General features: G+C 40.4%; 1 protein-coding gene across 1 annotated transcript in view; it reads right to left on the bottom strand.

The window, feature by feature from the left end:
• Positions 1–19,375, bottom strand: part of NME7 (NME/NM23 family member 7) — a 94,348-nt gene that overhangs the window by 18,787 nt on the left and 56,186 nt on the right. The window contains exon 10 of the mRNA XM_062595641.1: positions 18,231–18,332. Coding sequence (XP_062451625.1) covers positions 18,231–18,332 — 102 coding nt within the window. The remainder of the gene's footprint in view (positions 1–18,230; positions 18,333–19,375) is intronic.

Here is a 19,375-nt window from a genome sequence, read left to right as displayed (position 1 = left end):
AACAACAGAGAGATGTAAACATATTAGGGAGCTTTTGGTTGGTTGGTTGGCTGGTTGTTTCGTTAAGCTTTCTCATAGCCTAGTTTCAGGAGTCTTTTTCTGCATCTGTAGTTCTCAATAACTTTCTTAGAGAAGCCAAATGCAAGGTGCTACGAAGGGTGATATAAGAACAGCTAGAGCTGTAAGAAATTAGAGGAGCATGTGTGTGCAGGAATACCTGTGTGAAAGCGAGGATGCCACAAACTCATCTCATATGAAGAACATGCCTCTGTGGCAAATCAAACCAGGGCTGCCAAATCAAAAGGCTTCCTCCTCTTTGATCAAATGTTACAGGCTGGGCTTTGATCTACAGCTAGCCCTTTGAAGTTTTGGCCTACATAAGTTACAGATGTATATTTTGTGTTTCTCTCCACTCTATAGCAGTTCACTGTGTAACACTGCCTCTATAAAATATTTTGTACAATCTAAAATCTTTCTGTTTCTGCAAGAACAAAGGGAAACAAAAATGCCCCCGTTACTTTCAGTAGAGTCATATGTCAAAATCAGATTGAAAAAACATCAACTGGCTTCATAAGAAAAGCAGTTAACCACTTTTCCTTCAAATAGTTGATATTTCACGGGCTAGATAGGAAGTTATATAGAACAATAACACGTATTTCAGCCAAAACTGCAGATTTCAAGTAAACCTGGCCAGATGTTTTTTAAAGTCTCTGCCTTGAATGTTTGATTATCTAGAAAGATAGATGTGCCACTGTTCTTAAATATTTGCGTGTGCTTTGCTGTTGCTTAGATGACATCCAAGTAAAAGCCAAAGGGGCAACCACCAACCCCGTGCAGCAACCATTCCCTCTTACTTGAGTGAGAAATGGCATAACAAACTCCAGACTGACCAGAAATACACAAAGGAGCTTTTACAGCCTAAAATTGTGTTCTCTCTGAACATTAACTAGAATAAGTGAACCTTTAAAATATGTTACTGGTTCTCTTGCGTAAAGCAAAATGAAAATAAACTCCTCTACCCATGGTGTGCTCCCAACGCAAGTTGTTTCTCTTAGGTTTGCTCTCAGGCCAGCAATATTTTGAGGACTTTTTCAGAATCACAGAACAGTTGAGGTTGGAAGAGACCTCTGGAGACCATGTTGTCCAAAATCCCGATCAATCAGGGCCACCTAGAACAGATTGCCTGGGACCGTGTCTTAGACAGTTTTTGAATATCTCCAAGGATGGAACTCTGCAATCTCTCTGGACAACTCCTTCTAGTGCTCATTAACCCTCAAAGTAAAAAGGTTTTTTCTTATATTCAGATAGAATATAAAGGGCTGCATATAACAGGCTACAACATTCTCTGCACAGTCCCATCTAAGTCCCACAAAAAAAAACCTCTTGTTTTCCATCACCATCTGAAGCCTGACTGTGTGATGGCTCCCTGCTTTTCTCAGCAGTCATCATTCACTACCCTTGCTGAAAGCTTTATATTGACTTGATCTCTTCCCTTCTGTCTTCCCCGCCCTGCACTCATGAAGCTTCTTCCCTCTCCAGCTCTCCAAGCCCAGCCGCTCTCATGAAAGACATGGTCTCTATTCCCCCTCAAGGGAGCCAACTGATTCAGAAGGCAGTAGCCAGAACCAGGCAAACAAGCAAGCACCTTCCTTCTTTTGCAGACCAGTTACACCCTTTTTTAAGGGAACAGAACACACGTTAACTGTGAACAAACAAAATAAAGTAAATTCCACCACTCACAGTGGAATTTGTCTGGCTGAACTTCAGCCATCTGAAAGCTGACCGCCTTGTAAGCCAGGTGCCTAAGGTCCCTCTGAGGCAGGGGACGGAGATAAGCCCTTTCAGAAAAAGATTCTTTTATAGTCCAACAGATACATAAGGCAGGCGAGGTCTCTCTCCTCCTCCCATCACCACAGCTCTTTGACTGGCTTTTAGTCATAGGGATTTTAGCATCAGTTGTGTCACACTGCTGGTTGCAGCAGGGAGCTGCACAAAACATCTGCTCCTGTACAAGCTACCACCATTAAGAAGTTAAATGATGAAAGTAGCACAGCCTCTGTCATGCAAGATTTAATACAAGTGTTTCCTGTAATGCGTATTCAAGCTAAGAAACACCTCAAAATTTGTTACTGTGGGGACAACTTCAGTTGATCGGTCTGCTATAACATTCACAGAAGTTCCTGTTCCAAGACAAAGGCTAAACTGCCAAAATCAAATCTGTGGTCACAGGTGACATTGTCCTTGATACCATAAGGGTTGATTTGCCTCAGCTTGCTTTGTCCTTTTTGGAGCTCATATCCACCCCTGTTCCTTCTAAACTCCAGTTAAGTAATTTTTATGTGCACTCTCCCTATAGTTACCTCAACTCTGACTTAAGTTCCCCAGTGTCCCACTGTGAATCACCTTATATTCACATCAGCTGCGGCAGAACCACCTGACCATTTTCCACTCCTGCATCAATCTGAGGTCCATTTAACCTTCTGCAAATGCTAAGCCTTCTGCCTGTATTACTTAGAGAAAAAAAAAAATCTACATACGGTGGTGTTGTTCCCCCTGGAGTCTTTAACTGGGTAAGAACACATTTTGCCCTAAAACCTGAGACCTGCTTGTCAACAAGTAGTTCACAACATCTCTAAATACAAAACAAGGTCATTGTCAGAGCATGGAAATGGTTTCCTTCATCTTTCGTTTTATAAAGCAATCCAGAACAGAAGTCTCTTGTTGACAGTGTGATGCATTTTCTCTTACCTGTGTTCCATACGAGCAGTAGCAAAGTCATGTACATATATAGAAGCAATATTAAAGGTCTTAAACCCACTTCCAAGGGATCCAATGTTATCAGAAAGTCTTTGTACTTTGTGTATAGAAAAAAAACACACACAAAACAAGCCCCTTTGAAACACATATATACACACACGAATACTATACACCACTCGCCTTTCAATCCTTATCACAAAAGAAACTGATACAAAGATCCTCAAGAATCTGGAAAGGTTACACTGATATTCTTTATAATATTTAGCATAGTCTTCTGTCGCTCAAGCACTGCATTTGACCTTCAGCTTGTCTTCTGCTGATTCATGATAAAATATTTATGCCCCCAATCACTTGCCAGGTGTCTTGACAAGTTTTTCCTATCTTTAACTGAACCAAGCTTTTGAGAACATAGTTATGCACCTGAAACAACGTGAACATAAAGGTTGAAACAACGTGAACATAAAGGTTTGTTCAGCAAATTAAACAATCAGACCCAGGCAATAATGGACAAGTTTTCAATTACAAGGCTGTAAAAAGTGCATCAGAAACTCATCTCCTTCCAAAAATCAAACTGTTTTTTGTGGTGGCAGCAGCAAGTAACAAAATCAGTTTATTTTGTTAGAAAAGCCTGCTCTGGCCTGATTAAAGAAAAATACATCTACCCTGCTGTTTTTGTAAAGTCACCCAACCTCTGAACCACTGGCCTGCAGCAGTGTACCTTTCAGAAGTTCTTTTATGCATGTGCACTTACAGCCTATACTACAGTGTTGACAGCTTCTTCTGAAGCTCACAAGTCTCTAAAAGTTGTTAAATCATCTACTTCTTCTCACCCTCTATCCCCTAAGGCACTTTCATTCTCTCTGCTTCACTCCCACTTGTCTACCAATCTTCTATGTGGCAGCCCAAGGGTGCTGCAGTTTTGAGATCACCTGCTCTCCACAGACTCTGCTCTGTGGGCAGAAGATGTGGAACATTTGCCAGTCTGAGACAGCAATTTTATTTGTCTTGGCACTTCTGGTCTATGCTTGAGCAATGCTAATGATAACAGAAAATTGTTTACTGTTGTGTATCTGTACACTTCTGCAATAATCAATGGGCCAAATTTAAGCAAGAGTAAGCTGCTGCAACTTTGAGTCAACCATGAACTAGATCTGACAGTGAAGTTTTGAGGACAATTGACACACCAAGCATAACAGAGATAAAATAACTACCTATCATGTGGTATTATCTGGGTGAAATAAGGGATATTTAAATTACTTGACAAGTTGGAAAAGGAAGCTTTTAGCAACAACTAGCAACTAACCCCACAACACATCTGAAGAAAACACTGTAAGTGTGACCTGACTATCAGTTGCTTTACATAAATCTTTAAAGGCGAAATATTCATTCTACCGATGCTTTTCAACAGCCTTCAGTGGGTCCAGAATTTCACCTATTTACTTATTCACCTGTAAAACAAGGATAAAAAAATACTAGACTGCAAGGGATATTTTGGGATTTCATGTTAATTCATGCTAACAAAATATTTGGAGAGCCTCCAGTGAAAGTCACTACAGAGTTGCAAGATACTATTTTTAGTATGAAGACATCTTGGCTGAGTTTTCCCCTACAAGAACAAGAATAATTAGAAATTTTCTTTTCTTTAGGTATTTTAGGACAAAATTTTACATTTGCAAAAGCAGCCCAGATATCTGAGCTTCACACTTTGCAAAGCATAAAAAATTGCTTTAAAATTCAACAAGTTTTCCCTAGCCAAGCCAACTTTGGACCATCCACTTAAACAGACACACAGGTTGAAAGGCAAAACTCACAAGTGCTGCAAACCCCAAACATCCTTATCATTGTGGCTTATCAGAAGAGAGCAAGCTTTCCCTTCCACACTGTGCCCTGAAGCCTCTTCTATCCAACAGGAATTTTTTCCTTGGAGGCAGTAGTGCTGCCATTTCTTCCCATTTAGCTGTGAACAGCCCTGTTCTGAGGCAAGAAATCATTCATTATTTGTACTATACCTGTTTTTTAAACCTCCTGCTGTGATCAGGACTAGTTGTACTGGTCAGTGTCCCTGTGCACACTAAAAGATGGTTCCTGGCCTGAAGAACTTGCCATCCAGACACCAAGAAGAACAGAAAACTGGAGCAGAATTGATCCCATATTTCAGGGTAGGAAAGTAGGACAGAGAGACAGTAAGTAATTTCTCAAGGGCACAAGGAAATACAAAATTCACAATGTTGAGCTCAAGTCTTCTGAATCCTACCCACTTCTTCAAACATTCCCTCTCTCTCTCTCTCTCTCTCTCTCTCTCTCTCTCTGACTCTCTGATTTAATGCTGTTTTAATTCATGACTAGCACTCTGACTGATGGTAACCCACAGGCTGCAAAACCCAGCCCATGCCAGGTTAGCCTCTGGGAACTTGAGAACTGTCTTGGGAATATGAAGAACTGGTGCTCACTCCTCTTCCACCCTAACCTAATTTTGTTCCCTTAATTCCTAGAAAGGAAAGGGAAACCTTCTAACAAGGCGGATACATGAAAAGTCCCAAGTGCAGCTTGAATGCAGACCATCATACTGTAAGTGAAAGCTGCTAAAAATTCTGCTCAGGTGGCCCTGCAGTAAAGCACAAAATGTCAGCCTAAACCAAGCAGATCAGCAAGCAGCACTCTAAATTATTCAGTTTCTCAGGATTTGAATCATTCATTTTATATTCCATTTTTAAAATGCCTTTGTTTAGTTAATGGTGTCCAGAGACAGTAAGATCAGTGCTGAAGACTGAAATCTCTTACTGCGGCTGTTTTCAAGGCTGTTGGCTATTACAGAAGGGAGGATTAAAAATAACAACAATAAAACCAAAAAAATTAAAATACCCATCATCAAAAAAAGCAAAAAGCAAAACATCATCACCTGCTGCTTTTTCGGTATAGAAGGGAAGGCTCAGGCTACAGCACTTGTTTCTGCCCAATTCTAAGCCCTTGGCAAAGTAGCTTAAGCAAAAAAGACTAGAGAATGCTCTGGCCGCAATACATATTTCTTGTGTTACTACAAAGCACGTAGTACACCGAGGGACTTTCAGTCTATCTACACCCTGCTGCAATGTACAGTGCAAGAATACCACCTATACCACTTAGAAGGTCAGCTGATCCCTGTAAGGGGAAACCCACTCAAGAAACTAATAGAGCTCCTTCCATAAGTGGTTACTTCCCCACAGATGAACTTCTTTGGTACACTCAAAGACTAGTTTATCACGAAGAGTACTTAAGGCAACAACACTGTGATCTGCAGCTCCTTTTCTATTTGGTTACGATTAGCTCTACTACTCATTTGTTAACCAAGCAGATCCTGAATAAACAGTCCTCTCCTCTGACCATCCTCACTTGTTTATTACAAGGTAAGTTAAAAAACGCTGTGCACATCCAAGAATTGACTAGTCATAAACTGCTAAATGAAAGACATGAAACCTTTGGGGACAACTCCAGTCAACTTCAGGATACTCAAGACCACACCATCATCATGGTTATGTGGAAGAGCAAGTGCTCTACTGTCCTTTTTCTGCACAATTATAACTTGCTCTATTGCACATTTGCAACATTTTCAACAAGCACCTTTGTGAGCTGATTCTTGCCAGCTGCCTTGTAGAGTGCTTTGGAAAAATTCCTTTCAATCTGACAAAGTTCCAGGTTATTATTTTCTTAGAATGTTTTTTATTGGAGATAGATTGTTACTTGACAGCACTACAAACTACTGTGTTCCAACAGAAATTACAGAAAAATTAAGTGAAGGACAAAACAATTTGTAGCCAACAAAAGCTAGAATCAAGCAGGTAGACACATTTTGAATCTATTCAAATCAAAGATTCTGCAAATACAAGGGCACTAAGACCATGAGGTATATCTATTCTTTGCTAAGAAACCAGAGGAGAAAAGAATTCTTTGATGCAGTAACAGTATCATTTTCTTTCCCTGACCAAGTGACCTCCACATTTTGCATCAGCATCTTCTGAAAATACTGCTCCCTTTCCCCAAGAAAGGACTATGGTCATAATGGAGGCTTATTTTTTTTCTTAAACGCTTCTTTTCAGGGATTAGCTTTTAGATACTCAAGAACATCACTGTCCAGTGCAAAGGAGTGATTTGCTCCTTGCTGTAACTAAACAGAGCACAAGAAAACCAAAGAAAACAACAGCTTGGACAGACATTAACCCCAAACTAATCATGCTCTGTAAAAGACTTGTGCTTTTATGGACTTAACACATTAATGAATCTAGTCTCAAACACTCCAACAGCTAAAGAAGGAATCACAGTAGAGTAATAAAAAGGGAAGAAAAAAAAAATCACCTACAAACTGTGATTCCAGGAGGAGAATACAAGCTAGGAATCCTGATGACCAACTCTGTGCCTTACTGACAAAGACTGTATTTTCACCAAGGGAAAAAAGAATATATATAAATAAAATAAATAAGTGTTAAAATCCTCCTGTAGACAAGGTAAATTGCATTTTAACCCAGTGTGGCTAGGAAGAACCAGTCCTGAGAGAACTCTGCGGATTAGCTTTGGTCAGCCTACCAAGAGTAAAACTGCAGTGTGTATTTGTCTATACTAGGCTGGAATCACACAATCACCTGCTATGTTAAAAGCCTACCTCTTTTCCCACTGTGGTGATAAACATATCTGTTCTTAATCCATCCAAGGCCCTGTCTAGGCTGCTTAAAAGATAGACTATTTTGAAATGCACTAGCACACCTTATTTAAAAAAGAAAGTAAGCAAATACTAAAATAAGCTAGGTAAAACAAGCACTTTTAAAACTTTTTTTTGTGGTCACCTTTTAAATAAAATCTGATCCATCCATATTAGACACTAAATCTGTAATACCACTCTCTGAAACACGGTCTATATTCAAAGCCTGCACAGAACCTAAACAGGAAGATGAAACAGAAATGGGATATGGGAGCTTTCACTTTTGTATAATAAGATCTGCAGATGGGAGTTAGAAGCAAAGCCCAAGTCATAAAAATCAAAAAAACCTAATCCTCACAAACAAAATTAACCCTTCTGAAGGCTGACTATGCACATTTATTCTCAGCGTTTTACGAGCATCATAGAAAGCTTAAAATAACAAGTAATTTTTTTTTATTATACCCAGTGAGTGCTTTCGGATGCACCTAGCTTGAGTGCAAGGGAGCCTTCACGGTGCCTGAGCCGGTCTCTGAGGCTTCTTTCACACCTACCCGTAAACAAAACGGGTCTTTGTTGTTTCAGGTTAAGCTAAATGCCTGCGCACATCCGCAGAGCTAAAGGTCCAGGGTTCTTACCAAGAGAAGGAGCTTCTTTAAAAAAGGAAGAGATATTTTAAGCGTGGCTTTAACCCTCATAAAAACAGCTGGCCCTACGGGGCTTTGCAGGGAAAGGCCGTGCCTCAGGATACCCCAGCACACTTTGCCTCCTGGGCACTATGAAGAGAGCTCTGTGGCTATGCAGCAAGGCAAGGACGATCAGTAACCTGGGCTGTTAGAGCCTTGTGGCACACTTGGGATTTTCTTCAGGTGCAGGATAATATTTGGCTTCCCTACTGTTGTAAAAAGGGCGGGAGACAGGCTCAAGGAGCCTGGAAGGACCAGCTGAAAGGGGAAGAGCACCAGCCACAAGGGAAAAAGGGGATGGCAGATGGGAATGGTGGGGTTTCTCCTGTCGAGACAGCTTCCCAAGTCGACACTCCTTTCCAGGAGGTCATACGCGGCCTTTGACAAAATGCTGATAACTTCCCGAAAACGTCTGGAAACTGCAGTCGAGAAGGGGCTTTGTCGCAGGGGGATACTAAAATATCACGGAGGCTGGCAGCAAAGGAAACTACAACCAACTGACACAGGCTAGGTGGGCTGTCTCAGCAACCTGGGAAGAAAAGCATTCCAGTACCACTAACAGGAAGCAAATGCACCCCGCTTTCGGTCCTCTACCAGAGGTTTCCAGAACTTTCTCTCCAGAGGCAGAAAGGTGCAGAGCCCTCCAGGCTCATCCCTTGGACGAAGAGGTGGTGGTAATGGCCTGGTATCGCACAGTGCCTGTTACTACCTAATTTACCAAACGACTGCAATTTATGACCACTGGATCTAGTCCAGTTCCCACACAGGATTTATTTACACAGAAAATGGTAGCACCGGGACACGGAGCTTCGGACACAAAGTGGGAAATGCAAGTTTTGCTCTATCTGCAACCTTGCCAACACACCTCAGTCACGCTGGGTTTCGAGCAGAGCCTTGAGGGCTCTGTCAGCACTTAGGTTCCTGACGGAGACTGCCGATCACCACTGACGACAGCGATTTCCAACACCTACGCCCCTTCCTGTTAGGAACCAAAGCAAGCCTACAAGCTCCAGTTCCATGCGATGCTCAACAGCCACCATCAGAGAGCAACCTGCAGGCAAAACCAAGCTACATTTAAAGCAGCATAGGCAAAAAAAAGCTTCACCATCACCACTAGCTCCCCAGTTTTGGTTCCTGCCTCCCCACAAAGGCATATTTCAGTGAGGTTGATGTCCCTCTTCCTACCAGAGGGCTTCATGTCTCCTACAAAGGGTGACTCTGAGAAGTCAGTGTGCAAGAAACAAGAGCTCCAGGCAGGTCACCTCCAAGCTGTAATCAGCATGTACATTCCTGTCGGTGCAAAGCACGTACACACATGATAAAATCAGCCTTCAATTTGGGGACACAGAAGGGTTGGCAGGCTTTTGCAACACCTATTCAAAAACAGGAGAAACACGTCAGGAGAATGTATTATGAACACTGGATTCATGCCTGTGAAAAAATAATTGTTGGATTCTTAATTCTCAGCAGCTCCCATGGCTAAACAGAGCTTTGACAGGAAGAACAAAAGTGACATTTTTGTATCAGTCTGGTTCCCAGCACAGCCAGTGCAGACTTTAGCTGCTTTAAACCGGGGAAAGCAAGTCACCAGCACAGGTGTGGGGTTTGGCATCCACGCAGATAAGGGCTTGTTTCTGACCACAGGTTGTAAAACTTTTTGTAGTGCTTTGCAAACCACACACCAACATACCTGATGTTGTCAAAAGCAGTGGTGGCAACTCATGGTTATAGCCCCATGAGGGCTGGGGATCACTAGAGTACAGCAGTCCTTTAACAACACTTTCTTTCTTTTAGATACAATCTTAATCAGCCCCCTGCCCACAAGCACAGGGATAACACAGAATAAGGGAGAAGTCCTGAACTAACCAGCCTTCAGGCTCTGTGAATCAGCAAGGCCAGCTCAGCAAAAAGGGGCTGCATCAGTGGAAGAATCTCTCCCCAGGCACTTGCCCAGCCAAAGAAATTATCGTTAACAGGCCTTAGCACTGTCTGTGCAACTTTTTCATTACGCCTGTGGAGACTAATGTGGAAATTAAAAACTGAAAGCGTGGAATCAGATGACTGACCCTAAGTAACATCTAAGCAATTCAATCATGTCTTTCCCATTTCAGGCCTTAGACAGCAGGACATCGTAACTGTTATCGATCTGTTTGCTACTCTAGCTGATAATGGTCCGGCACTGAATGAAAATATTTTATTATTATTACATGATTCATGCTATCTGCAGGTAACTGATGACATGAAATTCTTCATCAAAGAATCAGATTAATAAATCTCATTGAAGCACATTATGCATTTTGTGGTCAACAGTTTGATCAGGGCTCAGTAGCCTACAGGGAGGTTCTGCACCGACACACCAACGATGGTATTACTAGACAGTGAATACAAGATGCTTGGGAGCTCAAAAATGGTCTTGGTATAATCCCCAAATATACATTCCCCTGAACATAATACAAAAATGTTATGCTGCCAATGCATTTCTAAGACTGAACATGAACTTTTTGGCCTCATATTTAGTTTCTTTCAGTTCCAGAGATTCATAGAAGGGCTACACAAGCAAAAATCTTCACAGCAAAAACACTGTTTGGCTCAGACTATTATCCCCACTTAACTAATGTGATAACTGAGGCAGAAACGCATTGAACCTTTGGTCCAAGGTCACAGAGTGAGGTCAGGAATGGAACTAGAGCAGACTGCAGCTCTTTCAGTTCACCCATTTGTTTTAAACCACCTAATCTCCCTTTCAGCTGTTTGCCATTGCTGCAAAAAATACAAAAACCTGTTCATACACTGTTACACTTAAAATGGTAAATCCCCAATGTAAAAAGACTGCAGGTTAGAATCTAAGACAAAATGTATGAAATCTCTTTTCAATCCACTGGAAGCAGGAATATCACAGCAGCTTCCATCACTTTAACAGTATCTCACAGTAGAGTATACTTGGGTCACTTTTAGTGAACTGCCAATCCTAACCAAAAGCTCTTAAGTCTACTAAAAACTATACAATCCTCCAAGGACCATGTACCTGATGCAGACTCCTGTTATCACATGCTATAAAACAACCTTTTTGTTTATATACGAGAATAGTTTAAAAGAAAGGTGAGAACAAAAATAAAAGTAGTATCACTAATTTCTATAGCATTTTACAAATGTTATATGAACACTAAGTAATCACTTCACCAGTTCCCTGACAACATGTGACCAGCAGCTGTTTCAACTAGGAAGCTGCATCAAGAGGAGGTAAAGAGTGAAGCTGTGGTTTTAGACTTAAGCATTAACACAAGCCACTTAACTACTCCAGAGGCCAAAAAGGACACAACCACCAATTAAATGAAACATCGATGCCAGAAAGCTCAAGCAGTCAGAGGATTCCCTGGCAACCATCTCCCTGCTCCAGCGTTGCAGTTTTTGCGCTAGCCCTTTACTTCGATCCATGTGGGACAACAGACATCCATTCCTTTTTGGTCTTGTCAGGAGCCCCTAACATTTCTCTTCTCCGACAATGTCCTTATCCTAAACTCACTGTGAAAAAGCTTTCTGTTTTTTTTCCTATTGTGCTTTAGCAAAACAGCTTTACTGAGAAGGTACACTGCACTGTGTTTACCCCAGCTCTCCAAACAGTGCTATGTCTTTAAAAGAAAGTTATCTTCTTTTCTATTTAACTCCGGCTGCAGTAAGCAACTCTTTCATTTCTAAGTGATAGTGTGTACCAAAAGTTCCAAAGGTTAGTGTCTTGTAAAAATCTGATTTAATGAACTTTAAATTCCTTTTCCTAGCTTTCTAGAGCAGTTAGCTCTCTGCAATAGGTGTAACGGGTCACTGAACTTATCCAGTCACCATAGCTTCTCTTCCTAAAATACAAATATTATGTTTCCCTTTAAACTTGATCTATGAGCATTTTCCACATTCATGAGCTTTATTTCTTAGCTGAAAAAAATCTCAACTTTTTTTCATGTCAGAAAAACAAAAATACATTCTTATATATTTGGAAAGAGCTAAACATTGATATGCTATTGCTTAAAGCACATCTTTCCATGAATATGTCCCATTTTCTGAAAACACTCAGATACTATCTTTCCTCTTGCTCTCACTTAGAGTACTTTTCTCTTCAGGCAAAGAAGCCAAATAATCCTGCAAACTGCCATTTGTAAATGTTCTTCCACAGTGATCTCAGTTGTGTTCTTTGTGCTACATTTTATTTTATGGGTATCTGCAGACTGCATCAGCTGCAGCATAAAGCTACCACTAGAGCAAAAAGCAAACCACTGGCTTGGACAACTCAGCCTGTCACCTGTCAAATAAGACTCTCATCACAGAAGTCTGATTACATGAGCATTCCTTACAACATTTCTTGAATTCTGCTAAACCAGACTCCGAGTTACTACGGGAAGAGACAGGTACCATGGATATGAGCTTTCAGTTGACTATTGCATCATTTTAAATACATGTTAAGTCTAAGAGCCAAAAGTATGATTACCCCAAGCCATTCTTCCATGCGCAGGAAGGCATGAAAGCTCAGCGCATATATATTCCAAGCTATTTAAGTCCCACACATTCCCACTTTTCCAGCACACTTCAGAATCCAGTAAAAACAGGATGCAGCTTCCAGGTGGTTTACAAAAGCAGTTCTAAGCAAAGTATATGCAGTACTGCTAGCGGAAGGCAGCAAAAGCGTTAATGTTGAAAACTCTGAAAGAGAAAATCATGCCTTTATTGTCATGATGCTGCACTAAAACTGAGGAGATGATAGTTCATTCTCCATCCTTGATAGAGATCTTTTTGATGAGATGCCTAGATTCTTGTCTGACCTTGGATAATTCATTTCATTTCTAAGGCTCTTTCCCACTTCTGAACCGAGGGCAATACTTTCTTTCTGTCACCATTTGTTTCCAAATGGATTAGAGTGTAAGCAGACAAAACTCCCTCATATTTTGCACATGTACATGCACTTCAGCTGAGTCCTACTCTTCAGTGAGGTCTCCTGAGGTTAAGATAATAGACTCAAGTAAATCTCTGGAGAAAGCACTCAAGAAAATCAGGGCATTACCACTGTGGTTTAAGTAAATTTTGGTCTCTGTGGGGTTGGAACTGCCTCCCAAACTCCTAAAAGCAAGTTCTCCTCAACATGCCACATAGTGCACATCACAGGGTCATGAAAACCGGGGGCTGAAAAATTAATTGTTGGATTCTTAATTCTCAGCAGCTCAGTGATTCATTGCGAACAGCGCCATATACAGCTGCTTTTGGCTTACTGTTTTTTTAGAAGAAACATTCATCACCTAGGCAAGTCAGCTCAGTCCAATTTGCCTGTAACGGAAACACGTTTAGAGCAATGGAAGTTACTATGTGCCAAATAATCATGGAGGAGAGCATCCTCAAGGAGAAACGCAGAGGCTCTAGCTAGCAGAAGGCAAGCTGTGAGCCCCATTCTAGCGCTCACTTTACTGTGGGCCTAGCCCAGTTGGGAAAAGAGAAGCCATGGAGCTGCCTGTTTGAACACAAACTGATTTCATATGCCCAAAAATGAGTGGGGAGGGTTGAAAGTGTTTATTATTATCCAAAAGGCTTGAACTCTTTTGTGCTTCTCTATTAAGTAAAAAGGAAAGGTACAGAAAGGTTATCTCTGCATATCTGCCTGTTCACACACACTAACATCTCCTGCAAAGGTGAAACTGTTGATCAGAAGTCCAGACCATCAAGACTGTATGCCAAGCACCATGCTCCTCTGAGAAGCTGGAGATCTAAAACCAGATATGCAGCTGAAGCGTGGATGCCAGCTGTTGCAAAAAGACCCCAGACAATCTGCTCTGAAAAATGTATCTAAATAGGAAAAAGCTAAGCCTTTGGCAGAACTTTGCTACAGCTCCAGAAGCTGAAAGACACACGAAGGATTGAGCGGCTGAACTGCTCACACTAGCCAGGAGCAAAGGCTCACCTAGTTCCTGTCACTGCTCTATCGCAGCTCTGCCGTCTCTCTCCCAGCTCTTGTGTTTTTGCTGATCACAGAAGACTTGAGCATCTCCAGATTTATGTTTCCTTAATTCTGCCAGTCCCAGCTGATTTAGGGGACAACATGGTGTCTTTGAAGTTATTTTGGGCATCAGCATTTAGACACAGAGTATCAAGGAACAGAAAAGTGAAAGACAAATGGCCCCAACAAATACATTTGGACAGATAAACAGCTTTGTTATCATTAGCAACTTGCAAACTGAGGAAGAAAATGTTCTGCAAACACTTTGTTCTTCTTCACGATGAAATCCCAATTTACAAAGCCTAAGACAAGAAAGGTTAATTCATCTTAAGTGATATTTCAGTGACATGCTGCAACATAGCTAAAGTAAATAAAACCCAGAGAAGTGTTACAGCAGCACAGTATTGTGATTATACTGATACTACTGCCAAGGAGACAAAAGTTAAGGGGTATCCTAACCTGCCTCCAAAATATTTTCTGAACTTCAGAGAATACCAGTAGAAACAAAGTGAATTAATTGCATACAGCATTAAAGAAGTAATTTAACAACCTGCATAACAAGATTTAATAGCACATTTTGAAAAATGGTTTAAATGATTCAGATATACCACAGAAAAATCATGAAAAATCACTGGAACTCAGAGGCATTTCAGAAATGCTATTCCTACTAAAAATGCAAATATCTAAATAAAAATGCTCAACTCTTCATAGGAGCTCGGTATCTCAAACCTCATAGCTTTGGGGACTTAGTGGAGGCTTGTACGTGCTTCCCTTCTCGAAAAATTTGGAGACTTCTTTAGATGACTACATGTAGAATTCAGAGATCTATTTTAACAGCCTGTATAAACATTGTAAAGAAACACTAATTTCAAGAAGGGCATCAGAATAGCCTGCTGGCCTTTTACTGGGGCCACCAGCCCCAACAATAAGCAAAAATACCTTCAGAAATCTTCCAGGACACAGAGAGAAAAAGGTGCAAAGAGATGATCATCAGGCTAGGCTCTGTCAAGAGTGTTACATGGCTAGTCTGGGGTGCAGCTACAGGGAAAGGCTAAGCTAGAAGCCTGCAGTAAGAAGACAAGAAAATCAACACCATAGCTGATATGAAAGAGTATAGAAAGGCCTCAGATGAGACCACCAGAATTAGAAACAAAGTGGCTGCACTCCAGGAGCTTAAGCCAAGTATAATTATGGATGGTGACAGTTCACCAAGAGTGCAACGACCCAGGCAGCCACTCACTAGAAACATGCCAGCATACAAAGAGAATGCAAGAAGCAGTAAGGTCTGAGGAGCAGCTCTCCTCCAAGCTACAGGGTAGTCTATATGCTATCCGCAGGGGGCAAGTGCTCCATGAGCACAAGCCAGCATGGTGACCCTTTTAATCACATCTGAGACAGTGATTTTGAAAGCGAGCAGGTCTTGTGCAGGTCCTTGTGGACAAGCATTTTTATCCCACTGTCCATTTTCCAGATTTACTATGCGACTACGAAGAGACTCAAAACTGGTTTTTGGTCAAAAATCTTTAAAAAGTCAGAAATCTAAATTAAAATGTTTTAATGAAGTACTTATAAGATGTTTTATAATGAAGGATTTTTTTTCCTGGCAGAGCGCTTCACAGTACTAACAAAATACTATCCAGTTATAGAAAAATAGAACTAAATTCTATTTCATTTTTAGTATTGTACAGTTAGATATGTTCCAGTTTGAGAATTAAACTTTAATAAGCTAACCATTTATACTCATTCTTTATTCAGCCCTAATACATTTGTCTCCAAATGACATCTCGCTTTGGTTTGGGGAAACTTGTATCACCTCTCTTTGGATGCCTTTTATTGAAGTGTGATCCAACTGTCTCTCTACAAAACCAAGAGTAGACTGAAAGGGCTATGAACGTTCACATCTTTAAAATCTGATTTAGACATCTGACTTGCCACAGAGTAATTATTACATTTGCTATGCATCTGAGATATAATTAAGGGCATACGTGATTGGATGACATTCATTATGCAAGTCAAATTCCAGCACCTTTACTCACTTTAAACAGCACCTTGCTTTGAGAATAGTCACAGTGACTTCACTGGTACTACTTGCAGAATGGGGCACTACTAAACAGAATACAAGGAGACCTCATCAGTTGTATTTTGTACCATAACTACAAAACTTGGTCTTCACCTTCATTAATAAACGGCGTGTACTCGCATCAGGAACTAGTGTATATAAACAAAAAAATTACAGACAGATCCAGATCTCTCAAAGATATTATACTATTTGGACGATGTATTTACTTTAGTCACCAGAATACCAGTCCATGAATATCTAATGCTCTGCATATAACCTTGCTAGATAATGAAATTGCTGTTACAGTCTCTGCTAGCCCTCTTTGAGATAGATACCACAATGTTTAGACGGGACCTTCTCTGACAATACTGGTTGGAAATGATAAAAGACTGCTGAGATACCTTAGCCACTTCTTCATCAAGGACAAGCTACAAATACTATCTGAAAGGACAGATAAATTTCAGACAAAGAACTCTCTTGAAAGCTGTTGTTAGTCAGGGTGTATACATTTTATTTGCCCAAATAATTAGGTTTTTTTTGTAAATCTTACAGAGAACAGCAGATAGGAGTACGTAACACAGCTGCCTGCCTACCAAAAATCATTATTGCAAGTGCTATAAAATCAGTCTGAAACTCAAGACATCTGCTTCCACTGAAAGCAGGAGGGTACTCATTTTTACTCCACAGGTCATATAATTAACAGTTAAAAGAGAAGCACAAACAGTATAGATAAATTTCTTGCAAGTGACCTAAGAGGCAGGAATTTAGTTCCCTCCTCTGCTGTGTTCTTGTGCTACCTAGAGAAGCCATCAGTTTACACATTGCCTCAGTTCACCATATAATCAACAATTCCTTCCATCATACACGTTTGCCTGGAAAAGGGAAAATAGAGAACTTCCCCTTGGACAGGTATATCTTTAATAACTTAATATCTTTAATAACTTAAAGCAGCTGTGATGTTTGTGATGATGTTTGTTATTAATGTATCAGCTGTAGGGTTAACAAACAGAAACATGGAAAGGATACTGTAAGCTCAAACAAAACAACTGCATCTTTGAAAGTTCTGAAGACCAGAAAACTTAAAGACGGAATTTGAAACAAATCTCAGACCATCATACTGCGTACATTATTACTGATAGATGTGGTCGGCCTGCAGTCAAACTTAAGTCAGATAAACAAGTTATGCTCTGTTGCTAACCCGCAGAGACACATTTGAAACACTGAATGTGGCCAAACTGGAGAGGGGAAGAAGTCTGGATAACACCTTTTGCTTGTAGTTTCTATAGTAGGAAGTGTGGATCTGAAGAACAATATATCCTGAACAACTTGTTCCCTCCTTCAAATGTAAATTTCACACAAATTTATATTAGAAATTTTATTCATAACATAAAATATACAGACCCTGACCTCATTGCCTGCATTTTGATATTTCACGTCATGGCTCCTATGTGGTGTCTTTGCCTTCATTCTTTAATCAAAACTGCATATTCTTTGTGACAGCACTTAAGCTTGACTCCACATTGCATTCAGTATCATGCACATCTAATTATTCACCTCAAGAAATGAGAAACAAAAGCTAGAAGCATTAGCATAGCAAGCAACTTCAAGAACTTTTATGGGATTTTTTGTTTGCTTCCTACAAAAAAAAAAAAAACGCAGTTACTCATCCTCCTTTTACAGTTTCATCCTAGGAGAATGCCAGAGACTGCAGTGGACTAACAGTTGATTTATACTGGCATACTCAAACAATAACTTTTTGTTCCAGGGCTCTGAAGCCATATGTTACAGTATACATGAATCTTTAACAGAGATTTTTGCCTAGATAGCTTTCCTTTCACATAAATATCATCACAATATTTCATCACCTGGTTCAGGTAAGTTCAGTGGAGTTGCTACAGGATTTGCAAATTGGTCCACTAAGTCTTGTATCTGACCTCCACAATAACACAATGCTTAGATGTTTCAAAGAAAAGCTACAAATACATGGCAGCCAAGCCAAACTGTGATATTTTAATCCACACAGGCAGCACACAATTTTTTTTATTATAAAAATAAAAAAAAGTGTTCATTATCCCTCAAGCAAGTACTTACAGGGTCAGAAGGCCCACAGAAGTCTCTGAACACTTTTGGAGGCTCAGGCTGTATAATCTCCATTGCTATGCAAGGGCCTGAGCACAACTCTGTAACCATCTCCTAGAAGAGAAAAAAGATGAAACAAATCTGAGCTTTTCAAGGCACTATCAAGAACAGAACTCCTTCTCAAAACTGGATCCAAATTTACAGCACAAGAAAAATTAAGAAATTTTGGTGCATTTAGGAAAGCAAAGGCATGAAACAAAGATGTTATCACTAGTATTCATAATGGAAGAAGTGTTTTTCATTTTATGACTTGATTTACAAGGTAGAGATTGAGGTAAATTGGATATTCAGCTTCACAGGGATACCGAGTAACATGCAACAGCATCCATAACAGTTTAAATTTTTTTGCGGTTACATCCTTACTGATCTTGACTGGGATTTCACAGTGCTATCCCATAGCTTGTCAAACTCTTGACTGAATCAATGCAACACACTTTTCAGAGGAAAAAGCAGGGCAGGGGATAGGAGGGCAGGAAATCACACCATGTTCAGCCAGTTCCACAGGCAGCAGTGTGCTTATGAGTGTTTCTTAAAGGAAACACAGTACGTAGCCTGTATTTCTTTCCAAATATCACAGAATCATAGGATCAGTAAGGTTGGAAGGGACCTCTGGAGATCATCTAGTCCAACCTTTTTTATGCACCCGGTTGATGGCTTTAAACTTTTAAAATGTCTCTCAGGCTTTTGGTTCTCACTGCCTTTTCCTTATGTATTACTACAGAAGCCGAAACATGCAAGTTAACGGTATCAGCAGTTTAAATTGAAAGGGGACTGCAGTCCAACCTTTTAGGGAAAGGATCCTTGATTTGGCAATATCCTATCCTTTTGGTCTACCGTCACCAGAACCGCAGCCCCCTGGAATCATACTGAAATCATCTGTTTCCTCAGAATCTCCTGGAGAGCAAAGTGCCATAGTGAGTTCTGAGTGTACAGTGAAGATAAGTCTTAGCTTGCGTAAGCTAAAATTAACTCCAAGCATTAGTGCCAATCTGGAGTTTGTTAATCAGAGGTATAGATTTCACAAGCAGAAAGAATCTATTTTGATGCTCTAGTCTGACCTCCTTTTTTAAAATTAGCTCTTGTAAGTGGATACTTGC

The sequence above is a fragment of the Rhea pennata genome, chromosome 1 (assembly GCF_028389875.1).
Source record: "Rhea pennata isolate bPtePen1 chromosome 1, bPtePen1.pri, whole genome shotgun sequence".
Lineage (NCBI taxonomy): Eukaryota > Metazoa > Chordata > Aves > Rheiformes > Rheidae > Rhea > Rhea pennata.
The sequence above is the reverse complement of the archived record's forward strand: the minus strand, read 5'-3'. Positions and strand labels throughout refer to the sequence as shown.